This window comes from Thamnophis sirtalis, unplaced genomic scaffold, assembly GCF_051295495.1.
Source record: "Thamnophis sirtalis isolate CommonGarterSnake01/CBP01778 unplaced genomic scaffold, rThaSir2_p1.2 scaffold_4, whole genome shotgun sequence".
NCBI lineage: Eukaryota > Metazoa > Chordata > Lepidosauria > Squamata > Natricidae > Thamnophis > Thamnophis sirtalis.
This window is the reverse complement of record NW_028261384.1, coordinates 13,293,411-13,320,609: the sequence shown is the minus strand read 5'-3', so window position 1 is coordinate 13,320,609 and position 27,199 is coordinate 13,293,411. Positions and strand designations below refer to the sequence as shown.

The 27,199-nt window shown below is 38.7% G+C and overlaps 1 protein-coding gene across 3 annotated transcripts in view; it reads left to right on the top strand.

The window, feature by feature from the left end:
* Positions 1-27,199, top strand: part of PTPRN2 (protein tyrosine phosphatase receptor type N2) — a 722,783-nt gene that overhangs the window by 40,384 nt on the left and 655,200 nt on the right. For all 3 annotated transcript variants that reach the window (XR_015696316.1, XM_087712495.1, XM_087712494.1), the window contains exon 2: positions 12,018-12,068. Coding sequence is in view for 2 of the 3 variants with exons in the window: in XM_087712495.1 (XP_087568621.1) it covers positions 12,018-12,068 (51 nt within the window). In the remaining variant the exon portion in view is untranslated. The remainder of the gene's footprint in view (positions 1-12,017; positions 12,069-27,199) is intronic.

Below are 27,199 nucleotides of genomic sequence, written 5' to 3'. Positions count from 1 at the left end.
GTTCTATTGACAACAATAAAAAATGGTTTGCTACTGGTTTCTGCGATTTTCAATCTAATCACACTCATAGTTTTTTCCTGGCAATTTCTATCCAAAGAATAGAATTCTTTATTGGCCAAGTGTCATTGGATACACAAGGAATTTGTCTTTGGTGTATAAGGTCTGCGTATATATAAAAGCTATAAGTGACTAATCATGATCATTGTCATTATAAAAACACATTCATCATAAATCATAAGATACAACATTTAATGATAGTCATAGGGTACTAAATAAGCAATCAACATAAATCATACTAGGAAACTAAATAAAACAATATAAATCCTAAAGATACAAGTAACCAAGTTATAATCATAAGTAGAAAAAAAGATAGATAATAGGAAAGCTGAGAAGACTCAGAGTAATTCAGCCTTACTAATTAGTTTGACAGTATTGTGGGACTTACTTGTTTAGCAGAGTGATGTGATGCAGGGAAAACTGTCCTTGTGTCTAATTGTTCCGGTGTATAATAAAATAAAATAATGTATAATACAATATATACAATAGTGTATAATACAATAAATATGTTTTGCTACTGGCTGCTTCAATTTTCAATCTAATCACATGCATAGTACTTCCTGGCAATTTCTGTCCAAAGAATTGCTGTATCAGTGAGTTAAGGGGGACTGGGCGTAGAAATTTAATGAGCAAACAAACAAAGATTGTTTATTGCTGACAACTAGTTGGGCAGTTTTGGGGGTGCTCTGTACAATGACCTTAAAACTGAGAGTAGAACTAGAGTAGTTCTGTGGCTTCAGTATTCTGGAAAGTTTTCTTCATCTTGTTAAGCATCAACAAAAGAACACAGCAAAGATGCAAGGTATCTCAAATTTCTCAACATTCTCTATCCCATTTCTAAAAAAAGAATTCCTAGTAAAAAATGTAACCATTGCTGCAGTATTATTAAATAACAGATTTAGTCTGAGCTTCAGGCAAACTATTCTAGTGATTAATTCTTCCCACTGTCAGAAGATTTTTCCTTCATTCTAGGTTGGATCTCTCTTTAACAAGCATCCACCCATCACTTCTTGTCCTGCTTTGGAGACTAAGTCCATCCCCTTTTCTCTGCAGCAGCCCCTCAAGTACTGGAAGACAGCTATCATGTCATCCCTAATCCTTCTCTTTGATAGACTAGTTGTATCTAGCTCCCTCAACCTTTCATCATATGATTTAGCCTCCAGATCCTTTATTATCTTTGTTGCTCTTCTCTGTACACTTTCTAGCATCTCAGCATCTTTTTTTTTGCATTGTAATGACCAGAACTGAATGCAATAGTGTGGTCTCACTAGTACTTGTTCTTGTTATCTTGATGCTGTTCCTCTGTTGATGCAACCCAGAAATGCATTGGATTTTTTGGCAGCTACAGCACACTGATGGCTCACATATAAATAGTGTTGCATTAGGACACCTGGATCCCTCTCTTTGTTACTACTTTACTACTGTTGAGCCAATATTCCCTAGTCTATATCTATACATTTGATTTTTCTTGTCCAAGTGTAGGGTCTGTCTGTCTGTCTGTCTGTCTGTCTGTCTGTCTTTCTTTCTTTCTTTCTTTCTTTCTTTCTTTCTTTCTTTCTTTCTTTCTTTCTTTCTTTCTTTCTTTCTTTCTTTCCTTCCTTCCTTCCTTTCCTCCTCCTCCTCCTCCTCCTCCTCCTCTTCCTCCTCCTCCTCCTCCTCCTTTTCCTCCTCCTCCTCCCTCCCTCCTCCTTCATCTCCTGCAGTGTATTCCCATTGGTGCAGGTTTTGCTTTTTGGATCATCGAATGCCACTGTTTCCAGGGCACATGTATATCTTTGTTGATGGTGTCTTGCCATCTTTGTTTAGGACGCTTGTGGGGTCACCAGCCATTAACTTCTAGTGGTAGGCAGGATCTTACTTTTCTCACCACTGAATTACCTATTGTTGGATATTGTTCATACTTCGTCAAAATCCTTTTGAATCTTGAGTTTATCTTCCAAAGTGTTGGCAATTCAACAGGGTGCTGCTTGATGTCATCTGCAAATTTGATGAGCTCCCCTTCTATCCCCTTGCTTAGTTTCTTTATGAAGATGTTGAAGAGTTCTGGGCCCAAGACAGAACCTTGAGGTTCTGCATGCTTCCCTCCACGAAGATGCATGTAGATGTAGTTCCATTGAATTACAAATGCATTGCATCTTTTTAATGATAACCTCCAATAATGAATACACTGTATTAATTGAACACATGCATATTTAATTCAGGAGAATATGCTTTTAGGCCAGATAAAGAATATCTGCATGTAATTTAATAGGACCATAAATATAATTGGTTTTTTTTTAAAAATGATTTGTCTCCCTCTCCCATCCCTCACACATTAGAAGTGAAAAATTATTCTGGTGGATAACAAATATTTATTTTTACTTCATGGTTCAAAGATAAGGCAGAGTCCACTTTGACTTACCCATTTAATTCTTCAATATTTTGCAATGATTTGTGCGTTTATTTTGTACATGGAAGGCTCTGACAATTCTCCTCTCCCCATTTTCCTCCTCTAATACTGTAACAGATTTTTGCTTTACCTTCTGCTGTCAGCTGTTGCTTCTGCCTTCATTGATTTAATTAAGGAGCAATCATATATTAAGCTCAGCCAAGTCATGTTCACCTGTATGAAGGAAGCTGATAGGGCAACCCAACTCTAGCATTTCAGAGCAGATTGTAAATGCAATGCAATTTATCTCCCACAGGCCTTTTAAGATACATGAATACTGCATTTTAAGCATGTTTTCTTGCTGGACAAAGTACAAGAACTCAGTCAGATTCAGGCATAAAAATAGGAGCAGCCTTACTCCCAAATGAAAACCCATCCTTATAGCAGAATGGAGCAAAGCAGGGTTACCTTCATCACACTGTTCATATATTCTTGAGGTTTTAGAAGACATAAAACTAATCATCCTTCTGCAAAGTTTTAATGAAATATATGGCAAATATTCTACTTTATGCCAAAGATTCAGCAGTATGATATTGCCTGACCCCCAGCAGATAGTTTCAAAGTAAATAACAGCAGACATTGAAATGAAAATACCTAATCATCTGCAGAATAGATGACTTCCAAGATAAACATACATATGTTGTCTGGGATTGCCAGAAAAACAGGATATGTATAAACGTGATATGAATGTGGTAAAGAATAAAATAAGGACAGAATGAAATCATATTGTTCTATATTTATATATTAGTATTCATCTATTTTATAATTATTTGATGGAAACCATCACTTCTGTAGGGAATTTAAGTACGAGGCAGATACAGTATATTTTTTTAGTGGCATCAGTGAAAGACCTCACCCTTCAAGGCAAAAAAGCGAATGTGACAGACAGACAGACAGGAGGAATCTTGTTCTGGAAGGTCTAAGAGCCAGATGGTTCATGCTGAGAACAGTTTTTCATGCTGCGATGAAATGATAGATTACTGGATGAGTAAGAATGCAAGTAAAACCTGGATATTTCTTTATGAGGACAACAGGCAAGGGGTCGTCAGAGGTGAGAAAAAGGGGAAATGAGTTATAGAACAAAGAGATGTGGGCAAGGTTGGGCTTCAAAAATTTTAGCAATGGGTTCTCTGCCCAGTTTCTGGGCGGGTGTGGCAATGATGGGTATGGCCTAGTCAGCCTCCTGCATCATGGGGGGAGGGGGATCTGGAGGCTTTCTTTAAGCCTCCAGGAGGGCGAAAATGGCCTCCTCCAACTCTGGAGACTCTCCAGAAGCTGAAAATGAGCCCATTTCTGGCCTTCCAGAACTTCCGGATGGCTCATTTCTCGCTTTCCCCGAGCCTCCGCACAGGCCTTGTACTTACCTGGCATCCCAAACAAGCCACATGGGTCCTCCTGGGAGGAATGGGGTGGGAGGGGTGGAGCAGGGTGGGTGAGGCCAGCCAGGAATGGGATTTGTGGGTTTTCCAAACTGGGCTGATTCTTAGGTAGAAGTTCTTGTGGGAACCCGCAGCAGCCTACCCTTGGATGTGGGTATTTTAGAGCAGAGGTTATAATACCACTCTATAAAGTCTTAGTAAGACCACACCTAGAGTATTGCATCCAGTTTTGGTCACCACACAATAAAAAAAGATGTAGAGTCTCTAGAAAAAGAGCAGAGAAGAGCAACTAGAATGATTAGGGGACTGGAGGCTAAAACATATGATCAATGGTTGCAGGTACTGGGCATGGCTAGTCTAGTGAAGAGAAGGACCAGGGGAGACATGATAGCAGTGTTCTAATATTTGTGGGGCTGCCACAGAGAGAAGGGGTCAACCTGTTTTCCAAAGCACCTGAAGGCCAGACAAGGAATAATGGATGGAAACCGAACAAGGAGAGAGTCAACCTGGAAATAAGGAGAAATTTTCTGATAGTGGGAGCAATAAAGCAATGGAACAGCTTGCTTTCATAAGTTGTGGAAGCTTCATCACTGGAAGCTTTCAAGAAGAGATTGGACTGCCATTTGTCAGAAATTGTATAAGGTCTCTTGCTTGGGCAGGGGGCTGGACTAGATGACCTGCAAGCAGTGGTGGGATTCAGCCAGTTTGTATCACTACGGGAGAACTGGTTGTTAAGTTTCTGAATCCCACCACTGCCTACAAGGTCCGTTCCAACTCTCTTAATCTGTATCTGTACCTACCTTTCCAGCTCTGCAGATTGGCAGCAGCAGTGGTAGCAGATGGTAGCAGAGGCAAGGAGATGGTCTCGTATGTGTGCAACCTAATTCCGCACATGTGCAAATGGAGCTTCGCGTGCTTGCCTGCCACTTGCTCAACCTGGTTCCCAGTGGGTTGCGGACCAGTAACAGGACGTGGACTGGGAATTGGAGGCTCCTGTTTTAGAGAAGCAATTCATCTTTTGGTAAAGAATTTTGTGGAGCAAAAGTTTGCTGAAACTCCTCCTCTTACCAGAAACTCCTCTTACCCTGTTAAAAGGAATACTGTATCCTGTACTATTTATTTTTATACAAGGCTATTGTAGAAAGTTTCAGTTATTCATAATCCACTGCTCGTGTGAGTGAAGGGGACAAAGAATGTAATACCCACCTTTATCATGCCTGAATCAAAAGATTCAATAAAAGAGAACTGCATGTTGATCATTTTAGTGGTAATGATATTGAAGATATACTTACTTATCCCTAGAATAAATTTAGAAACAAATTTATAAAATCATATATTTAGAAAAAAAATGCTTCTGATCAAGTACTCTTGTACTTTGATAAACTATCTAAGCAGAAACCCAGAGCTTAGTTGTGACCTTTGCTGACACAAAATTGTTCTGGAAAATAGAACAAATTTGTCATTGGTGTCTTGCTACTGGGGCAATAGCTACTGTGTTATCATGGTAAAAACTGCTGTGCTTTTCTTTTAATCCAAGAATATTCCAGATAGATGTTTTAAGTGTGTTAAATACAGAGAAATTGTGGGTTTTTTTTGGATTTATTAAAAAAAAATCAATGACATGAGTTACTTGTTTTATTTTATTGATGATAGGAGTTTAATTCCTCTTGTAGTCAGTTTGTTGTTTTTCTTTCTTAGTGTGTGTAACAACTACACACAATACTTGGATCAACCAGAAGTAAGATTTATTAGAAAGCTGTTTGAAAAAAGCTTGAGACTTCTTTGGCACAACAATAGAAGTTCTCACTGAGTTACAGATCTCAACATATTTTTATACATTCTTACCGTTCACAGGTCCTTCCTAGCTGGGCCCAATGAAAGGCCCGGTTCTGTCACATGCTTCCTGATCACCCATTACCCCTAAAAGTATAAATTAGTTAAGCCCTTTCTATCACCCAAACTTGCTAAGCAATCAATCTCATCCCTTTGATCGGTTACCTTGTTACACAAGAATTATAAAAACAACATTTGAGAGAGAAACCAATTAAGTAAAAGCAACATTCGAGAAAGTTACTTAATTAAGTAAAACAACATTGAGATAGGGAGATGTCAAAGTGGGTTTGAATTATATACATTCTTGCCCCCAGTCAAGGCCTGTCTTGACTATTCCCTTTGTTGATGGAGACTTGATAACAGATTAATTGCTTCCCTTGTTAGTTCTGTTCTCAAGCAGAGAGATATATGAAGAGAGAAAGAGGCCCTTTACAAGTTAATCTGTCTATATGTTAAGATACTAAATAGTTTTATCCTATATAAATGTATAATGTGTCTTTTATAAGCTATATAGTGTTCTACTTGATAAGAGATTGCATCTTATATTGTATTCTACTTAATGTTAAAATGGACTAGTTAGATTTGTGTTGCTAATCACCCATTTTCTGCAGCCAGTTCTCATCTTCTTGGCATTCCTATCTTGTTTTTCTGTACAATTCGGTACCTGGCACGTATCTCAAACCAGCAGCTGGTATGTCCAGGGGTCACATATTGGGCTAACATGGTTTTGCTCTAGCTATATAATATTGTGGCTATACTTTAAAATACTAACTCTAGGCAAGTAAACATAGAATATAATATACAAGCTATATATGCTAGCCTATAGTATGGAAAATTGCAACCTCTTATATTGTATTTATTTATTACCTTGTTGGGTCAAACTTAGTTAACTCTTTATGCTTCTATTCTGATAATAATAACTTGAAGCCATCCCCTACATCAGCTTGGCTATAGAAGAAACCTCCAACATTGTAATCACCAGAGTCTTTTGAAGTGGGGGCTGTAATAAATATACTTATTTATTCTATTTAAAATGTATATTATTTCAATTAATTCTGGGTTGCTCCCCACCAAAATAAAAATGTCTAGAATCATTTTAAAATTATACAACTCCGCTGATTAAAGCATTAAAAAGAACAACAAAACCATGGCACTGATCCATTTTAGTGTGATTATCTAGTTTTCTCCCAAGGAATGGGAGAAAAGCCAAGTCTTCAAACCCTTACAGAAGGCTAAAAGGCTCAGAGGGCTGCTGAAGATGAGCGAAGGGTGTGCAGAAAAGGCCCGCTTTCTAGCTCAGATAAGGGGACTGGATTAGGATCACGCCCACCCTATCTGGTGAGATGTCCTTAGGGAAAGGCGATCCCACGGATAGTCTGACCCTGTGCCATAAAGGACTTTAAAGGTGATGATCTGAATTGTACCTGGATAGAAACTAGAAGCCATTGCAGCTCACACAACAGAAGAATTATACGGACGACCCTAGTGTCAGATCGGCAAGCCATATTCTCTTTTTGGATTTCAGGCCTGACATAATTTCTACTGTGGAAAATTGGGAGGGGGGGATTAAATGGAGTTGGGTGATCTGTAGCCGTAATACTGTAACATTCTTCTTAGAAAGCCGAGGTCATCTTTATATCTGCACCTGGCCAGATCTGGATGGGAGGAATCTGTCTCCGTGGCAGTGGAAGGTTGGACCATGCGATGAACTTAAGTGGGTGTTGGGCCAGGATCTTGAACTTTCAACTGGGTGGGGAAAACTGGAAGCTTTCAGATTCGGTTTTTCTCAGATGTGCCAACATGGCTCTTTTAATAAATTGGAATTTTGAGGAACCTCTTGCCCCGGATTCTTTTTTTTAATTTTTTTTATGCTATTTGGAATATTGACATTAGGGACTCCTATTACTATGTGCTCTGCTATTTTGGGATTGTCTTCAAGAGCAGTTCTATGTAAATGCATTGAAATAATCCAAATAAATAATAATGACAATACCCCTGTCTCCGCCCCCACAACCTCGCTTAATAAAACTTGGTGAAAACTTTCTCTGTAAGTTAGAGCTGGATTTAACCAGTTGTATCACTGAACAACTGAACTACTGAGAAACCGTTCATTTAGGCATTTGTGAATTGATTAGATTTTTATATTTTAAAGAGCTGTGTGGTGCAGTGGTTAGAATGCAGACAAACTCTGCATTCCCACTGCCAGGAGTTTGATCCTGACCTGATCAAGGTTGACTCAGCCTTCCATCCTTATGAGTTCAGCAAAATGAGGAGCCAGATTGTTGGGGGCAATAGACTGACACTGTAAACCGCTTAGAGAATACTGTAAAGCACTGTGAAGCGGTATATAAGTCTAAATGCTATTGCTAAATTGCCGCAATCGTGCAGTAAAAAACATAATGAATTTTAAGGGTGGTCTCAAAATTATGGCATTTAAACTATCCTGTGATATAATTAAATGGACTTTTTGAAAGGATTCTTTTTAATGTAAAGTTATCAAAAATTTAAATACAAGAAAAAGGCAAACAAAAATAGTGCAAAATAGGAAAAAGAATCAGGAAAAAATGAAAGAAAAAACTAAAAGAAAAAAAAGAAAAAGAATAGCAGAAAAATAGAACAAAAATGGTAAAGAAGTACTTTGTGTTCCCTCCCTCCCTCCCTCCCTTTCAGAAGAGTTCAGAAGAGCCAAAGGCTTTTCTCTTTTGGTTGTGGTTGTTCTTAGTTGCGCAGTTGTGTCCGACCCATCATGACCCCATGGGCAATATTCCTCCAGGCCTTCATGCCCTCTACCATCCTCTTGAGACCATTTAAGCTCACGCCTACTGCTTCGGTGACTCCATCCAGCCACCTCATTCTCTGCCGTCCCTTTCTTCTTTTGCCCTCAATCTTTCCCGGCATGAGGCTCTTCTCCAGGGAGTCCTTCCTTCTCATTAGGTGGCTACGATATTTGAGTTTCATCTTCAGGATCTGGGCTTCTAAAGAGCAGTCAGGGTTGATCTCCTCTTGGACTGACTGGTTGGATCGCCTTGCAGTCCAAGATACTCGCAGCAGTCTTCTCCAGCACCATAGTTCAAAGGCCTCAATTCTTTGGCGCTCAGCCTTTCTTTTGGTAGATATTTTGATTCCATATGTTCATGAAGCCAAGTACTAGGAAGCACATGTGTTATTATTTTTTGTACCAACCTGAAGATCCTGAGTGGCCTTTGAAAGTGTTGCTCTATTTTTAGTAGTCCAGCCAGGTGGTGATGAAAACATGAGTTAGGTCTTTCTGCTCCAGGATAAATCCCTGGACAGTCTGAATTATCTGAAGCTTTCGAGTTAGGTCTTTCTGCTCCAGGATAAATCCCTGGACTTTGGCAGTCTGAATTATCTGAAGCTTTCAAAGGTAAATCCAGGCAAAAGACATTGCAGTAATTTAATCTAAGTATCACTAGAATAAGGATAACTGAAATAAATACATATAAGCCCTGCCGTTAATCTTGTACAAAATTGTCCTTGAAAACAAGATGTGCACCCTATCCTTCCCCAGTCTTTAATTATTTTATATTCTATTAGTGTGAAATTGTTCACTAAGATGTACTTTTTAAGAGCCTATATCACATATAGGATTTTTTTTTAATGTTATATAACATTTCTCTACCTAAATGCCAAATAAAGTTACAGGCACAGTGTGTTCTTCCTCTTCAACTTCTGAAGAGCATGAACATTGAATCACTTATAAGAGCAGATGGCATATATTACTTATGGCAGCCAGAAATAATACTTGAAAATGTGCCACCTTTACTCCTTCTGCTATGGAGAATTTGGAGTGAGGAAAGCACCCGGGGTCATTGTGAGATGTTGAGGATTACATCTACCATATTACAAATCCTTACTCAAGAAAGGATGGGAACAGGCAAAAATTTGAAGCATTGAATCAGTCTATGCATCTTTAGTACATGGAGGATTGAAAGCTGAACCAAAAGGGGGAATTGCCAACTAAGTGAGTTATAGTGATAAGAGGATGGATAACCTGCTTCTCCCCATTTTTCCTTCCTTATCAAGATAATTTAAATTTAAATTATTTATTGTCTTCACATGAGCCGAGGTGGCACAGTACTGCAGGCCACTTCAACTAACTGTTCAGTGGTTCTAATCTCACCTGCTGAAGGTTGACTCAGCCTTCCATCCTTCCGAGGTGGGTGAAATGAGAACCCAGACTGTGGGGGCAATATGCTGACTCTGTAAACCAGTGGTCCCCAACCTTTTTATCGCCGCGGACCAGTCAGCCTTTGATAATTTTACCGTGGCCCGCTGAGCGCGCGCAGGGGTGGGGGGGTGTTGTTCTCTCTCTTCCCTGGAGCCTTTGCCCACGGCCCAGGAGCTTTTGCGCACGGCCCAGGAGCCTTTGCGCTGCAGCGATCATGGCCCCCGGCCGCTGCGAGGCCTGGTGCCAGGTACTCCACGGCCCGGCACCGGTCCGCGGACCGGGGGTTGGGGACCACTGCTGTAAACCACTTAGAGAGGGCTGAAAGCCCTATGAAGCGGTATATAAGTCTAACTGCTATTGCTATTGCTATATTATTTATTATAGGAATTACAATGAATGATTAGATATTTAAAATGAAATCTGCTATAACTTAATGTTTTAAGAAATTATAATCCAAATCAAATGATATTTATAATAGACCTTGGCTGATGAGTGAAGCACATGCAACATTCAGCTTCATTTTATATAAAAAATTCCATATAAAATTCCATATAAAAATATTGTATTTTCAAAGAGATTTTAAGGCCATTTTAATCTGCTTTTTTCTGAAAACAAGTATTGGAATTGCTATAAACACATTTATTAATTTGATATTCAGGACACATAGCTTATAGTTAATTGCATCAGATACCTCATTCTAATCAGCATGTAATTGCTAACTTTTGTAGACAGATAGAAAATGCAGCATTATATAATCAATTTTTCCTGTGCTTATTGATTGCTTACTAGATGTTAATACAAAAGTGTCTGAGTAAAATTAAAAGGTATTATTTGAATTACACATGTGCTCCAAAGCAATTTGTTTAAACGGTGGCGCAATAGCAAAATGGAAGACAATATTTAGTATAAGAAGTAAAATGTGATGAACATTAGGTCTCAAGCATAAACAGATAACCACAGAGGTTCGGTCATATCTTCCTTCCCTGAGAATTAGGAAGAGAAAAATGGAACTTCTTCCAGTGATGAAATTACTGGAAGTATGATACTGGAGATTGTGATTCTTGCATTGTTATTGAAAAATAATTTTTGGGGAATACTCCTTTATTCTTCAATTGACCAAATGACTGATAATAGAAGAAAAAGACACCAGAATCATAGTGGATTGTTCCATGAAGATGTCCATTTAATACAGAGGAGTTGCAAATCATTAGAGGGAGGATTTACACATACTGCATATAGTTTAGTTGCCATATTTGAAGAAGAGATAGGTAGCCAAGTGATTGGAATACTTAAGCATCTTCTTAGCAAGAAAGGGCTATCTTAGACTATGGAGATGACCAAGGTACAGTATATACAATTATGCATGGATCTGAGAAACAATATGGAATCCCTTTTAATTTAGGACATTCATTTTTCATTGTAGGGTGTTCACAAGCAGAAGATAAAAATATGCACCTCTCTCACCATAAATTATCCAGTGAAGCTGATTGGAAGGAGATTTAAGATTGAAGAATTTTATTCAGGATAATAACTTGTGGAATTCATCAGTATTGAACATAGTTAAAGTCTTTTTTTTTTTTTAAAAAAAAGGGGAATTGGATAAATTCATGAAAGGCAGGACAATTACGCCTTGCAGATTCAACATTATCTCTAAGGAGTAATATACCTCCAAATTCAATTTGAAGGGAAGAATGGTGAGATGGGAGAATGTCTTTATCTTCTGCTTTGGGCATCTTATTTTGAAAAACAAAAGTCCTTAATTAAGAGGGACTCCTTATCTTTGACATAGACATAGAATTGTTTTTATGCTGCTACTTCTTCAAGTATGTTCTTTTTGGAAACATCCCTAAGTATTGCTGACATACAGTAGATGTGGAGGTTTCCTCAAAGTTGTTTAGTGAAGCCTCTGGGTAACAGTGAAAATGTTTTGTGAAAGCGTAGTTTGAAAAAATGAATTTTTTAAAGCTAGGAATTCTGGTTTCTGTTTTTGTTTTTCCTTTCAGTCTTTCCCATTGCATTTGTATTATGAAATTAATCTCTGCTTTGCCTTGATTTTTATAACCAGAAATGAAAGATTATAGTTTGAGCTAGTCTGATCTCATTTTGATTGTGTATTTTTGTTGCATCCTAGGCTGCCTCTTTGAAGATGATCTCTGCAAAACTTATGAAATCTGTGTAAATGGTAAGTCTCTGAATTATGTGCATGTTTTTTTCTGAATGCTTTATACATTGATGCTTATTCAATTGAAAATATATATATTTGTGTTCCATCAAGAAAATTGTTGCAGAAGAGCTAATAATGGGTTTTTATCTTTTTGGGCGTTGATGACAAGAGGAACTGATGTAATCACTATTTAATACTATAGGATACTGGCTATGTATAGTATACATGTGATTGTATGTTATGAAAATGGAAAATAAAAAAGCATACGGGGAAAAAAAGAAAATTGTTCGTTTAGTAGGCAATGAAAGTTTTGTTTTGTAACAATTATTAACTGATAGCCTGTTCAAGAAGGGAGAGCAGAAGCCAGATCTACAATCATTCATAGAGCCAAGGTGGCGCAGTGGTTAAATGCAGCACTGCAGGCTACTGCTAGATCAGCAGGTCAGCGGTTCAAATCTCACCGGCTCAGGGTTGACTCAGCCTTCCATCCTTCCGAGGTGGGTAAAATGAGGACCCAGATTATTGGGGGCAATATGCTGACTCTCTGTAAACCGCTTAGAGAGGCCTGAAAGGCCTATGAAGCGGTATATAAGTCTACTGCTATTGCTATTGCTATCATTCCTTTAAAAAAAATACATGTATTCGGCTCACAATCTGGTTACCTAAATTTTACCTTAAATAATTAAGTAATTCTTCCAGTTGGAGAGATCAGGCATGTCAGGTGAAAAAGTAATTCCCAGCCCAATGACAATTTTATCTCATTTTGTATTTATACATCTCCTGCCTTCTTCTGCTAACTGTTAAATCATGAAGTTGGTCCCAAAATATTGCAAAGAATGTAGGTGTTTCAATGTGGTGTACTATCACAATGCAACAAGAAACTCTACTTTTGCTTTGTTTTCTACAGAAGGCTTTGGCAAATCTATGCCAGAACAGTCTTGGGCATTATATGGATCCTGGGCAATGGTGGGTTCTGGATCCCGTTCCAACCAGTATGGTTGGAACGGGGCCAGTGGTATCCACATGGATGCACGCAGCGCACGTGCATGCATCTTAGTGCCTCTGCGAGCCTCCGCAATACTCCAGCTGCTCAGCGGAGCATCACACAGGCACTGTATGCGCTATGCATATGTGCGGAAGCGCAGAAGACTTAAAAGACAGGTAAGGAGCTCGGGCAGGCGGCCCTCCGGAGCACTGTACCAGAATGGTATCCGGTGCTCTGGGCTGGCTCCAGTACGCCCGTACCAGGGCGTAATGCCTGCAACCCACCAATGGTCCTGGGTCATGACTTCATGAGGGTTCCTTGGTGCTCTCTGAGCTTGTTTGTTTTCTTGCAGATGTTTCATTACCCAAACTAGATAATGTCATAAAGTGACTTCATAAAGAAGACCATGTAAAGGTCTGAATGACGTTTTGAGCCTCTTGTAATCCTGTTACAGGAAACAGCGTTTCTTAATATTAGAAAGAGTAAATTGGTGCTCTTGTCTATGTATGAATGAAATCAAGGTTGGATTTGGCTCAGTTAGTCCAAAATATTGTTTGTGTGTGGGTGAGAGAGAGGGGGGAGGGGAGGGAGAGAGATGAGAGAGAGGGCACGCATTTAATAGATAAAGGCTTTCAACTCACAACAGCCACTTGAGCACCAAGACAAGCTGTTGGCTGTGACTACACAATTGAAACCATATTCTTTTTAAATCATCATTATTTGTGCACATGGCATGTTAAATGGGTAGGACTTCATGGCTGTCACCTTGATTTTTTCCCCTCCTCCCCTATATATGGTTTCATGAGGACACCAAAGACCATAACACAAAAGACTATAACACTGAAATCTTTTTAGATATTCAAAGTATACTATTTGGAAGATGAAGAGAATGACAGTACTCATTAAACAGAAATGTATTAAGGTTAAATAAATTATATGTCGTATATTAAAACGTGATTTATTTCAAAACAAAACTTTTCCCCCCTGTCACTTTGGACACCTATCTGGCAACATTTTTCATTAACTATTACATCAATATCTGGTTTGATGTAAAAATGACATTGGCAGTTCTCTTTAAGACGGTGGGGGAAGGAGGGAGACCAGGTTATGTCTTCAATTTGTCATGTTTTAGTCTCTCAATAAATGGCCATGGAAATATAGCTCAATTTTAGATTATTTTTATACGACTTAAGATTGGAAGGCAACCTGAGAGTAGATATAGAGGCAGATATAGAGAATAAAGAGAGTGTTACACATGAGATAATCTTGAGTGAGATATGCAGGAAATTTTATTCAGGCAATGGGATTGAAACATTTTTAAAGTCCAGAATAATGAACACCTCTCTAATTCACTGAACGAAGGAAGACAGAGGAGGAGGGGTAGAATAATCAGATTTGCAAGAGTCTGTATTCTAGCTATTATATAATAATATATAGACACACACACACACACACACACACATATATATATACACACACATACATATATATGCATGCATGCATGCATGCATGCATACATACATACATACATACATACATACATACATACATACATATTTCCTGATCTGGTTTTTCTAGTAGGGTTGACATTAGACAACCCTTCATTTTAGAGTTTTGTGCCAGGATGGGACTGGTCTTGGGCTGTTCATTCCCTCATATGGGTACACCTCCTTGCCAACAGAAAAAGCAATAGTTGTGGCAGGAGAGGCAAAAGTTGGTAGCCCAAATGAGGCTGTTTGAGACACATCACAAGTGCATCCACGTTTCTACCTGTTGTTGTCCAGTGAATGGGTGTCCACTGTCAAGATGGCGCCATAAACATGTAATCAAAGCCATGCCATTTTGACTTTTTTTCAATTCTACTCCAATGGGTGCCATTTGTCACCTAGAACAATCTGCAGGTGGCAAGTTTGAGAGCCATATAACAATGTATTGCGGCAATAGTTTGCCAACATGGTCATCTGCTACATTATTTCTGCATTTCTAATGACTCTTCAATGGATTATGTCCTCTTTTTTTAAAAAAAAGTTTACATTCAATTTTTGAATGGAATAGCTGCAGCTATTATTTTCTAGTTATAAAATCAGTACACCATCAGAAAGAAGGCATCCCTTCTCAGATTTATGTTGTGTCAAATATTAGCCCTGTCAAGAACAAGCAATTTATTGAAACATGGAGGGGGAAGATTGCCTTGCATGTGTGAAGCACATTAGACACTGCAGAGGTACACAATACTGTGTTTCCCCACAATTTATTGAACAAATCATAATTGGTTTCATTCATTATGCTAAGCCAAAAATGATTTTATAGATTCTAAAGGCAAAGATTGTACAGCCCATTACTCTTGTATGGCCAAAGGCTACATATGTAAACTCTTGGATAATATATCGGGTTTGAGAAAAACTGGCTGGCTGATTGCTCTTTATTGGTTTTTTCCCCATAATTAGAATGATTTCTCTGATGTTGGACATTTGGTTTTGGATACTTGATTAGGAAGGGATTGGTTTTAATCCTTACTTGCTGACTAGAATTGTTGTCTGTAGATTGGTGGCTGTAGAAATCATTTAAATAATAACTATGTTTATAAACATTTTAGTGCAATGCTTGCATCGTTTCAATAAGTGGAACAATTAAGAAAATTTATTTCATTTGATATTTGTTTAGTAATTTTTCAACCAAACTTGTATAATTATAAGATTGGTTTTGTTCTGTTACTACAGTGTTTAAAAGAACTATTTCTATGAAAACTAAGAAAACTAGCGTTCTTGAAAGAGTCCAGTACAATGTTTAATTGCTGTATAAAATCTAAAAAAAAATTCCTCTCAAGTGTTTATATTTTAATTCCTTTCATTAACTTAGTGCAGAAACAAAGATCAGAATATTTGAGCCTTGTACAGGTCCTCTGGATAAAACTGTAAATATTGCATTAATGTTAATAACTTTGTCATAAAGGCCATTTCTGGACTCTGTAATCTGGTTTCTAAATTTGCATTTGGAGTAGCAAACATGGGCATTAACTTATTCTGTTCAACTATTTTATTAATTTGATAAAAGTCACTGATTCAGAGTTGGTTCTATAGCAGCATACTGCTTTATGAGTAATCCCCATTTGGTGACCAAATTGGACCCAGCAACAAAATTTATTGTTCAAAAAAAGGGAACCACATGACTAACAACTATACTTTCAGCTCAAAACTGACAAGATCATCCAACTTTTCCTCGCCTTTTAATTACTCCTCCATCCTTTCTAGTGTATTTAGCATCTGGATGCTAAATAATTAACAAGAAGGAAATTAATATTTGTGTTTACATTCATTGAAGAGAAGGGGGTTTAGAAGGCAATAAGCAAGCACACCATGTGGAATACACATTGTAAACAATATTCAGGTGCCAATGTGCAAAATCATTTGTGGGCATTTTTTTCTTCACAAGTGCATTGGAGTGAAGATTCCAACTGCAGGCAACTTGGAAGGCATACAAAGCCAGGAAGATACTCCGTTGAGTTCCCTTGGATCCAGTCAGGAGAAGATTCAAAGGAGCTGATGGGTATTATTCCAAGACAAATGCTGGGTCTTTGCTGTGTCCAAGCAGGAGTAAAAGTCCTGGATAGGAGCAGTGGATACAATACAATATAATACAATACAATAGCAGAGTTGAAAGGGACCTTGGAGGTCTTCTAGTCCAACCCCCTGCCTAGGCAGGAAACCCTATACTGTTTCAGACAAATGGCTATCCAACATCTTCTTAAAGACTTCCATTGTTGGGGCATTCACAACTTCTGGAGGCAAGCTGTTCCACTGATTGATTGTTCTAACTGTCAGGAAATTTCTCCTTAGTTCTAAGTTGCTTCTCTCCTTGATTAGTTTCCACCCATTGCTTCTTGTCCTGTTCTCAGGTGTTTGGGAGAATAGTTTGACTCCCTCTTCCTTGTGGCAACCCTTGAGATATTGGAACACTGCTATCATGTCTCCCCTAGTCCTTCTTTTCATTAAATTAGACATACACAGTTCCTGCAACCGTTCTTCATATGTTTTAGTCTCCAGTCCCCTAATCATCTTTGTTGCTCTTCTCTGCATTCTTTCTAGAGTCTCCACATCTTTTTTACGTCGTGGCGATCAAAACTGAATGCAGTATTCCAAGTGTGACCTTACTAAGGCATTATAAAGTGGTATTAACACTTCACATGATCTTGATTCTATCCCTCTGTTTATGCAGCCTAGAATTGTGTTGGCTTTTTTGGAAGCTGTTACACATTGCTGGCTCATATTTAAATGATTGTCCACTAGGACTCCAAGATCCCTCTTACAATTACTACTATTGAGCAAGGTATCACATATACTGTACCTGTGCATTTTGTTTTTCTTGCCTAAATGTAGAACCTTACTCTTTTCACCATTGAATTTCATTTTGTTAGATAGTGCCCAATGTTCAGGTTTGTCAAGATCCTTCTATATCTTAAGCCTATCTTCTGGAGTGTTGCTATTCCTGCCATCTTGGTGTCATCTGCAAATTTGATGAGTTCCCCATTTATCTCCTCATCCAGATCATTGATGAAGATGTTGAAGGGTACTGGGCCTAAAACAGAGCCTTGGGGTACTCCACCGTATACCTCCCTCCATGTAGATGCAGTTCCATTGAGGACTAGACATTGAGTGTGGTTGGGCAGCCAGTTACGTATCCATCTGGTGGTGATGCTGTCTAACCCACATTCTTCTACTTTATTTAGTAGTAGATTATGGTCTACTTTATCAAATGCCTTGCTGAAGTCCAAGTAAGTTATATCAACGGCATTCCTCTGGTCCACTAATTTTGTCACTTTGTCGAAGAATTCAATAAGATTAGTCTGGCATGATCTGTTTTTGACAAACCCATGTTGGCTTTTGGCTATTAGTTTGGGATGAGGGAAGCCACCTTTCCACTTTGTTCAACTTGGGTGCTGCATGCAACAGGGCCCTTAGTGAATTTCCACCCTTATTTAAGTACAATGACAATAAAGATTATACTATACTATATCTTTGGAGAAAATGATTACTGTATAAATGGTAGATACCAGCAATACACTTTTTTATCTAATTTGCACTTGAATGTAATTTATACCTCTGCCGCTCGTTTTTATTATTATTATTTTATATTCTGCCATTCTACCCTTCATTCAGAAGGATAGAAATTCAAAAGAATTCGTTATGCTAGGATAAGTTGTTTATTTATGGAGGACGGAGTTGCCAAAATAATAAATAATGACCTGGATTAGATAATTGAAATCTGAATCTAGAAAACAATTCTGATGTTAATTAAATGCACTGTCTGATGCTTATTATATCATTAAATCTTGCTAGCAAATTCACTGACAATAATTTATGGTTTAATGAAGGAAAATGTTATTAAAGAACCCATGTGTCTTTCAGAGGCAGAATAAATTGAATCACCACTGCTGAATAAAACACAAAACCTACATTTTGGTAGCCTATGGAAGTTATCTAGAGATAAAGCATTGTGAGGTGTTTATAAACGACAAATTCTTATTTCAAACTTCAGTTCATTCTTTCAGTGTCTGATCACAGATAAAACATTCCTTTGCTAGGTGGTAACTGATTAGCAGAGCCAATTTCCTTGAGCTGTTCAAATAGATTTTGAGGGAAAGTAAGGACTATTGTGTAGTGGGTTTCAGTAGGCAAGAACCAGACCAGCATAGCCACAACAGCATTTATTGACTCAAAACTGGAACTGAGGAACTGCAGGCAGATCCCTGCAATTTATACTCTAGGCCCACAGGGTCTTAACCAATCATAATGCTTGAAAAAGCCTGCCTAAATATGAATCTTCAAGGTTTTGCTACAAAACAGTTGGAGCTAACAGTGAGGGTCATCTAAAGCAGTGGTTCCCAAACTTGGCAACTTTAAGACTTGTGCACTTCAACTCCCAGAATTCTCCAGCCAGCAGAGCTGATCACTGATCTAAAGGTTAGTTTTACTTTAGCAGGGCTTAACACAACTATATACATTCAATACATAACAGGGATAGTGAAATAAATATATCTCTTCAGATTCCTTGGCCAGATTTCTGTTCTCCATTAGAAGGTTTTTCTGCATGCAGAAAATCTCAGCATTTCCCAATGAAGTTAATTATATGAAGGATATTACTGCTTATATTTGATCAGAACAAAACACAAAGGTAAATAGTAACAGGTTGGCAAAAACATGCAACCAGGTTTATAGCCTTCCCTTATTTATTCAGCCTACTGAATATATATTAAGGGAAGCTGAGTTGGAAGAAGCTGAGCCTGGTTTTAAAATTAGAAGAAGTAAAATTAGAAGAGGTGATTAATGCAATTCATTTCGCAATACATTTGTGCACTTAATTATTGCCTAGAATCCAGAGGGAGTGTGGTTTTGAAAGTATTTGTGATAATATCTCAACCCACCTTTAATAAATTGAATAAGTTGACGTTCTAGGAGAACGTTGCTGCAAGGCCAAGGCCAAACACTGAAAAGCCCATATCCATCACAGTGTATAAGGTTAGCAAGAGACAGATGCTCTGGCTTCCTTCCAAAGCTGTCAAGTCAAAATTGTTTATAAGAACAATCGATAAGAAAATGAACACTAGGGTGTTAGGTGTATTCCATTTGAATTAAGTGAAACTCTTTGATGTAGTTGAAATTAACTTTTCCTTGCTTCATTAAGTTCTTTTTTTTTCTGACTCTCTTGTGGACTCTGATTCTTCATATATTTCTTAGAAGATGAATTCAGTACTTGTCCTTGGTCGCACAGAAATCCTAGGACTTGCTCTAGGCTTGACTGGTTAAGTTGAAAAATAGCCTAGAAAAAGATAATGGGGACAGTTTGGCCAAGAAAAGTAGAGGAGAGGACAGGGAAGGGGACAGAAGGGGAGATGAGGGAAAGGAAGATATGCATGGCTTTTTAAGAAAATCTCAGTACAGATGCATTTTTGAGGATAAATCTCATTGGGAGTATGAATGATAGAAATGACAAGTTTGCCTGACTTGTCTGCCTGCCTGTCTATGTCTGTCATACCATCAAGTAAGACCCACATTCAGCAACACATTCAGTAGTATGACATTGTAAAGCAATACCTAAACCAGGGGTAGTCAACCTTTTTATACCTACCGCCCACTTTTGCATCTCTGTTAGTAGTAAAATTTTCTAACCGCCCACTGGTTCCACAGTAATGGTGATTTATAAAGTAGGGCAGTAACTTTTCTTTATCAAATTTATAAAGCAGAGTTACAGCAAACCCCTACCGCCCACCATGAAAGCTGGAACGCCCACTAGTGGGCAGTAGGGACCAGGTTGACTACCACTGACCTAAACACTGAAAGAATAGTTTGGACTAGAAAACAGCATGGATAGTTTTCAAAGCAGTCTAGAATTACCACCCTGCAGCCCTAATACAACTGACTGAAGACTATATTTTATATGATTGGGTATAAGATTGAGTTTCTTACATTTTTCTGGACTGTTGGCTGTATGGTACAACTTGTAACTATGCAGGCTTGATCCTTTGGAGGTGGAGAGCACAGTGAGATATGACCTTCTTCTCCTGACCTATATTGATAAAACAGAGTCAGGGCTGGTGGGAAAACATTTTTTGTAGGAAATTCTGCCAACGGGATGGATGGAGGGATATGGCATGCTATTTTTTTTTAAAGAAAAACAGGGGACGGTTCAATGAACTGATGGTCTGAATGAATTACATCTGAATAGAGTATGTGTTGAGTTCTAAGTGATAAATTGCTACTTATAATAAATGGCCCATGTTGTAGTTCTTGGTTTTTTAGCTACCTGACATTGTTCTATTCAATAGAAGGTCCTCAAAGGGGCTGTTTATTGGTTGACGTGCCTCATAAATGGCTAAGCCTCAGAGAGCTGTATGACACTCCAATGTTGGAGCAGGTGGCTTCTGTTTACTAGAGAGGTAGAAACGGAGATATTAATAGACAAAAACAGACCTATGTGCATCCCAGTTTCATTAACCTCAGTTTAAAGCACCTGCTGGATCCAAAAGCAATTTCCCCCCATAATCTGCATATCAAAAAAATCAACATGTGGGCTGCTTTGAAAAGAAAACACGCTCTGTTTCGGTGTTGACCCCATCAGGTAACATTCATGTGCCCAGCTCCGAAGGTAAATCTCATGGTGGACCAACTGAATAACCTTAAAAGCGTAATGTTATTTATTGTTTGCATGCATGAATTCTTTTATGCCAAAAATAGGTCATTAGGGGAATGTATTCAGCCAATTAACCATTTAGCCGGGAGCAAAGAAGGTTTGCAGTGAAGGGAGTTTCCTTAGCCTGTCAGTCAAATCTCTTTTAACACCCCCTCTGGGTATTACTTGGTGCTCCAGGGGACAGAAATGTTGTATTTTTGGCCATTAGCAACCGTCACTATTTCATTTTGATAAGATTTAAAGATGATATTGTTCTCTTGCTAATATTATAACTGATTTACAAGTCTTCCCCACTCTCTTCCACTGTTGGTTTTGTTAACAGGGTGACATTGATCTGTGATGGAAGCTGTATTGAATTAAATATTCTGAACTAGAAACCTGACTTAAAAGTTTTTTTGTTATGATTCAAATTAAATCATATTAACATTCAAAACAAGTTTTAAAGTGGCATATAAACTTTAAAAATAAACTGAATGAAAACTATAGACCCCTGCAGAATACTGCAACGTGCTCTACATGGGGCTGCCCTTGAAGAGCATCCGGCGACTTCAGCTAGTCCAGAATGCGGCCGCGCGAGCGATCGTGGGTGCACCTCGGTTCACCCACATAACACCTATCCTCCGCGAGCTGTGCTGGCTACCTGTTGATCTCCGGGTGCGCTTCAAGGTGCTACTTACCACCTATAAAGCCCTTCATGGTAGTGGATCTGGGTACTTGAGAGACCGCCTCCTGCCAATCACCTCCTCGCAACCAATTAGATCACACAGATTAGGCCTCCTCCGAATCCCATCTGCCAGTCAGTGTCGACTGGCGACTACGCGGAGGAGAGCCTTCTCGGTAGTAGCTCCGACCCTTTGGAACGATCTCCCCGTGGAGATCCGTTTAGTTTATACTGAATCCTGTAGCAAATCAACAATTGGACTAATTATCTTGCTTAGCTAAAATACTTAAAAATATTTATTTATTTACAGAATGTTTCTGACTGGATATGTCAAATAATGATTTTAGGCAACTCACAACAAATAATAATAAAAAAGAAATAAGTCTACTCTTCTGCCAGGCACCAACTTCCCTGCTCAACCACTGTTCTAGACTGCAACATGAATTTCATAACTTTAAAACTTCATGCAGTAACATCTACAAGAACTGGTTTGGTGCAATATGTCATTCTTGCTTAATGACATTTGAAGTTATAATGGACTATCCTAGAGCTACTTATGATCTGTTTTTGAAATTTTGAAATTACATTTTTGGTATTTGGCAACTGGCTCAGTATAAGGCCATTTGTAATATCCCACAATCACGTGATTGTGATTTATGCCATTTCTCCCCCCTCTTTTTTGGAAACCTTCAGGTTTCCAGCAAAAAATGCCCAATGGAGAAGGCAGTTTTTCTTAATGACTTAATGTTTGCTCACAAAAGATCACAGCATTCAATGTCACATGGTAACCTACTTAATGACTTCCATGACTTCCAACCATAATTCTGAGCTCATTATGGTTGCAAGTCAAGAACTACTGGTAGCAATTAAGGTACTAGCTTAGAAGCCAGGAAACGATGAGTCTTAGTTGTCTTTTAGAGTTCGTCTCAGACCAATTCACTTCACAGGATTATTGTTGCAGGATACAATAAATAGGAAATAGGAGTACTGCAGTAGTGGGTTCCGGATCCCGTCGCAACTGATACGCTGTGGCGGGGCCGGGTGTACTCATTGGGCTTGCATGCTGCGCACACTACCGCCCAGCAACACTCAGCTACTTGGCGGAGGCCACATGAGTGCTGCACGCTATGCGTGCGTGCACAATTGGCCTGTTTGCATCAAAAAGCGGTAAGGAACACGGGCAGGTGGGTGGGCCAAACGAGCCATCAGTACACCGAAACCAGGCTATACTGCCCGGAACCCATCCCTGTAGTACTGATGACTCTTCTCCAAGATGGCTGCTGAGCGAGAAGAGGCTTTTTCTCCCTTGCTGGTGATTTGTTGGTTTTGCTGCCAAAGCTGGTTCTGTGGTAGTACTACTCCCTGGATTTGAATGGGAGCACTTAGGAATGACCCAAGAGGCTTTTGGATAATCATGAATCCATTTGGGAAGGGAGTTTTGAAGATTCCAATTCCCTTTGGGAGCAGTTGGAAAGCATCTTCCCTATGGCAGTTTTTCTTAAGCATGTCTGGGGTTTAACTTCACTTTTCGAATTTTCTGTTTTACTCTGCTTTTTATCTTTAAAAGTTCACTGGCTGGCACTGATTTATTTTGAACCTTCTGGACTCTAGCTGTTCTTTCCCCCTTTGATTTATGCTGTTGCTTAGAATAATTTTCACTTTCCTTGTAAGGAAACATGGGTGGTGAAAGTGCTTTCATTTGATTTACATTAACATTGGACTCTCACACATTTTTAAATTTAAATTTGCAAAATTTAAAAGAGTTCATTTTCTTAAAGGTTCTGTCACTCCTTCTCCTACAGGGGGAGAATCTTGTGTGAAACCGAGAATCTGTTAGCAAGGCGTTACCAGATTCTCTTGCAAATGGTAGAATTTAATAGATTTTCATTTCATTTGAAGGAGAATAGGAGAACTAGTCCTGGACACAATTTAACAAATGATATTGTATTAAAATGAAACAGAACTGAGGATATGCCCATGATTCAATATGAATGGTTTTTCTCCATATCTCTCTAGTTTCCATCAAGAAGCAGCTGCTTCCTGGTGCAACTCAACTATGTGGCTGCCTTTTTGGGCAGATTTTGTGATGTGTGAAAATTATCATAGTAAGAAACTGTTCTTTGGAGAACAAACCAGCTGCCATATTCCACAGAATTTCATGTCATTTATTTTCTATTTTGCACAAGGCAAGTGTCCTTATCTACAAAAATGCATAAACACTGAGGTTTTACGACACTTAAAAAAAATCTTTGGAGAAACAAAACAGCTCCAATTGGTGCCAATTCCCCCCAGCAGATGAGATGCAGGTGAATTTCTCTTTCTACCCATGGTTTCCAAAGTTACTTCCCAACCAAGTGTTCTTAAAGTGTTGGCAAGATGTGAACACTTATGTCAAAACAGCCTTCTAACGCTTTGAGTGCACTTCATCCTGGCTAGCCATGCAAATCCAAAATTATCTGCCAGCATCACAGAACATGGTCCTACCAGCTGGTATTCAGTTAGAACCAGGTGGGAAAGGAGAGGAATAGTCTGGTGGGAAGAGATAGCATAGTCCACAACTGAGTATGAATTTTTATTTTAACATTATTGTGTGGAATACTGTATTAGGTTCGAAAACTAGCATGAGGAATCTGAGTGTTTTGGATAACAGATTGGCTTCTGTTTCATCAGGTATTCAGCAGCCTTAGCAAAATTTTTGGAATGCATGTCATGTATACACACCCTATATCAATGCTCAATAAAGACCATGACTTTTTTTTAATCTTGACTCTTAGCTTAGTCTTTATTCTCACATACAGATTTCCTGTAAAAAGTTTATAGGGGTGTCTGTGGAGTATGTTTATGTGTGTGGGTATGTATCTGTGTAAAAGTGATAGAAGTCCCAACCCTTTTTACATGAATTGTTAATAGCAATAGCACTTTGATTTATATACAACTTTACAGTGCTTTACAGCTTGCTCTCTCAGCAGAGTCAGCGTATTGCCCCCAATAATCTGGGTACTCATTTAATTGGCCTCAGAAGGATGGAAGGCTGAGTCAACCTTGAGCCTGGTGAGAATCGAACTGCTAAATAACTGGCAGTTGGCAGTCAGCAGAAGTAGCCTGCAGTACTGCATTCTAATCACTATTGTACCATTCTTATGTAAAATAATGTAAAATAAAAGGTGTGTTTCACTTATGTGTACAGTTTCTATCTTTTGATCACCTCTGAATGCTCATGTTTATGTGTCTGTCTGTTCTTCCTAAAAAATAATTCAACTGTGCTGTCCCAACAGTATACAGCTAATTTAAAAATTAGAAGCTGTCTCCTTTAAGCAACCAATCTCATGGGAAATGCAACTACCTTGTGGGAAATGTAGTCCCATAACATGTGACCACATCTGTGCTCCCTGATTGGGCAGTGGGGTATTTTGCCCGGGAAATTGTTTTATTACTGTGCACTCACTGAATCCCTGTCAGCACTAGCAGAAGCAGCTTTGCACCAGCAGCATGGGTTAGAGGAATTAATGTCTTTTTACACTACGTGAAGGGACAGATCAGGGAAAGTCAGAAGAACCTCATTACTGAACTGTAAGTTTTGTTATTAAGGATTCCTGATAATAAACTTGATCTGAAAAATATTCCCAAGCATGGAGTTAACTGGCTGCCCGAGCAGAACCTCATTGCCCGGGGCAGAACATCAACTCTTTGGACCTAATGAGTTTGCTCTGGTATATGTTTGTGTAGACCTGAACAAACAATTTATTTTTCTTAATTTTTTAAAAAAGTAATGGTAAAGACCCCCCCTCGCACATATGTGCTAGTCATTCCCAACTCTAGGGGGTGATGCTCATCTCCGTTTCAAAGCCGAAGAGCCAGCACTGTCCAAAGACATCTCCGTGGTCATGTGGCCGGCATGACTAAAAGCCAAAGGCACACAGAATGCTGTTACCTTCTCACTAAAGATGGTTCCTATTTTTCTACTTGCATTTTTATATGCTTTCGAACTCCTAGGTTGGCAGAAGCTGGGACAAGTAATGGGAGCTCACTCCATTACGCGGCGCTAGGTATTTGAACCACCGAACTGCCAACTTTTCTGATTGACAAGCACAGTGTATTAGCTACTGAGCACTATTAATTTGTACTAAGCTATTATTATTGTTTTCATGTGATTACACTTTTCAAAATAAAATAGAAAACCTAAATCATTTTGCAAATTCTTTAACAGTCTTGGTATAATTATTTTTCGTCATTTGTATATTTTTTTTCTGAACAATTCCTAAGACTTCTATTCCACCCCAAAAATCACAGTGAATAACTAAGATGAGTCCAGCATTGCTACATCCTTGCGTGTTTCTACAATTGTTTTTTTTTCTCTCTTGGCATAGTTGGTTCACAGATGCTGAGCCACAGGTAGGTTCTCATGTCATTTGGTTTTGTCTGAATGGCATATGAGCCCAGCCTGTGCTGTCTTACAGATTTGAGTAAAATAAAAAAAGACTGACCAAAGTAAAAAACATGTAAACATTGTTTAGAAAAAAAAATGTTCAATTTCAAATCCTACCTGTAGATCAAGTATAAAGATAAAATACTTTATTTGAAGAACTAGTACCACAGTTGTGATTATGATGCAGGCAAAGGAAGAGAAACCTGTTGGGTACATTCAATTTAGGAGTCAATTTGTTCACAATTCGAAAAGATAAAAGGTTTCTTGCAACCTGAAACTACAAGTAGTCCTTAATTTAGCAGCCTATTTGAAATTCCTACAGACCCCCTCCAAAAGGTACTTATGACCCAGTTCTAAAGTTTTAATGGCTCTCTCTCTCTCTCATACACATCCTGGGTTATGTGACCGCACTTCAGCAATCAGTTATAATGTTTTTACTGAAAGCCAGCATTTACTTCTGATTTTTGACAAAGGACCTCAAAGCAAAAATGAGTTCATTTAACAATAGTGGCATTAGCTTAAGAACCACTCCAAAAATGATTAGAATGACACACTTTATGACTGCCACAACTTATGACTATGATGGGCAAGGTAATCAAGGGATACCTGTTTGCTAGGGGGCTGGGTCGAGGCCAGTTAGAGTGAATTGTTCTTCCATATTTATAGAAACAGTGAAAGAACCACCATAAACAGTTAGATACTAGCAACTGTTATAATGGTTTCCACCAAGGTCCTCTGTTCTGGCAGGAACAGAGGTTTAATCTCATTGGTCGAAGGGTCTGACAGCTCTCTATAAAAGGGCTGCTGTCAAACTCAACCTTTGCTAGATTGTACAATAAAGAGCTGTTGTTGCCTTTAGCCTGCGTGTGCCTTTCCATTACTCAACCTAA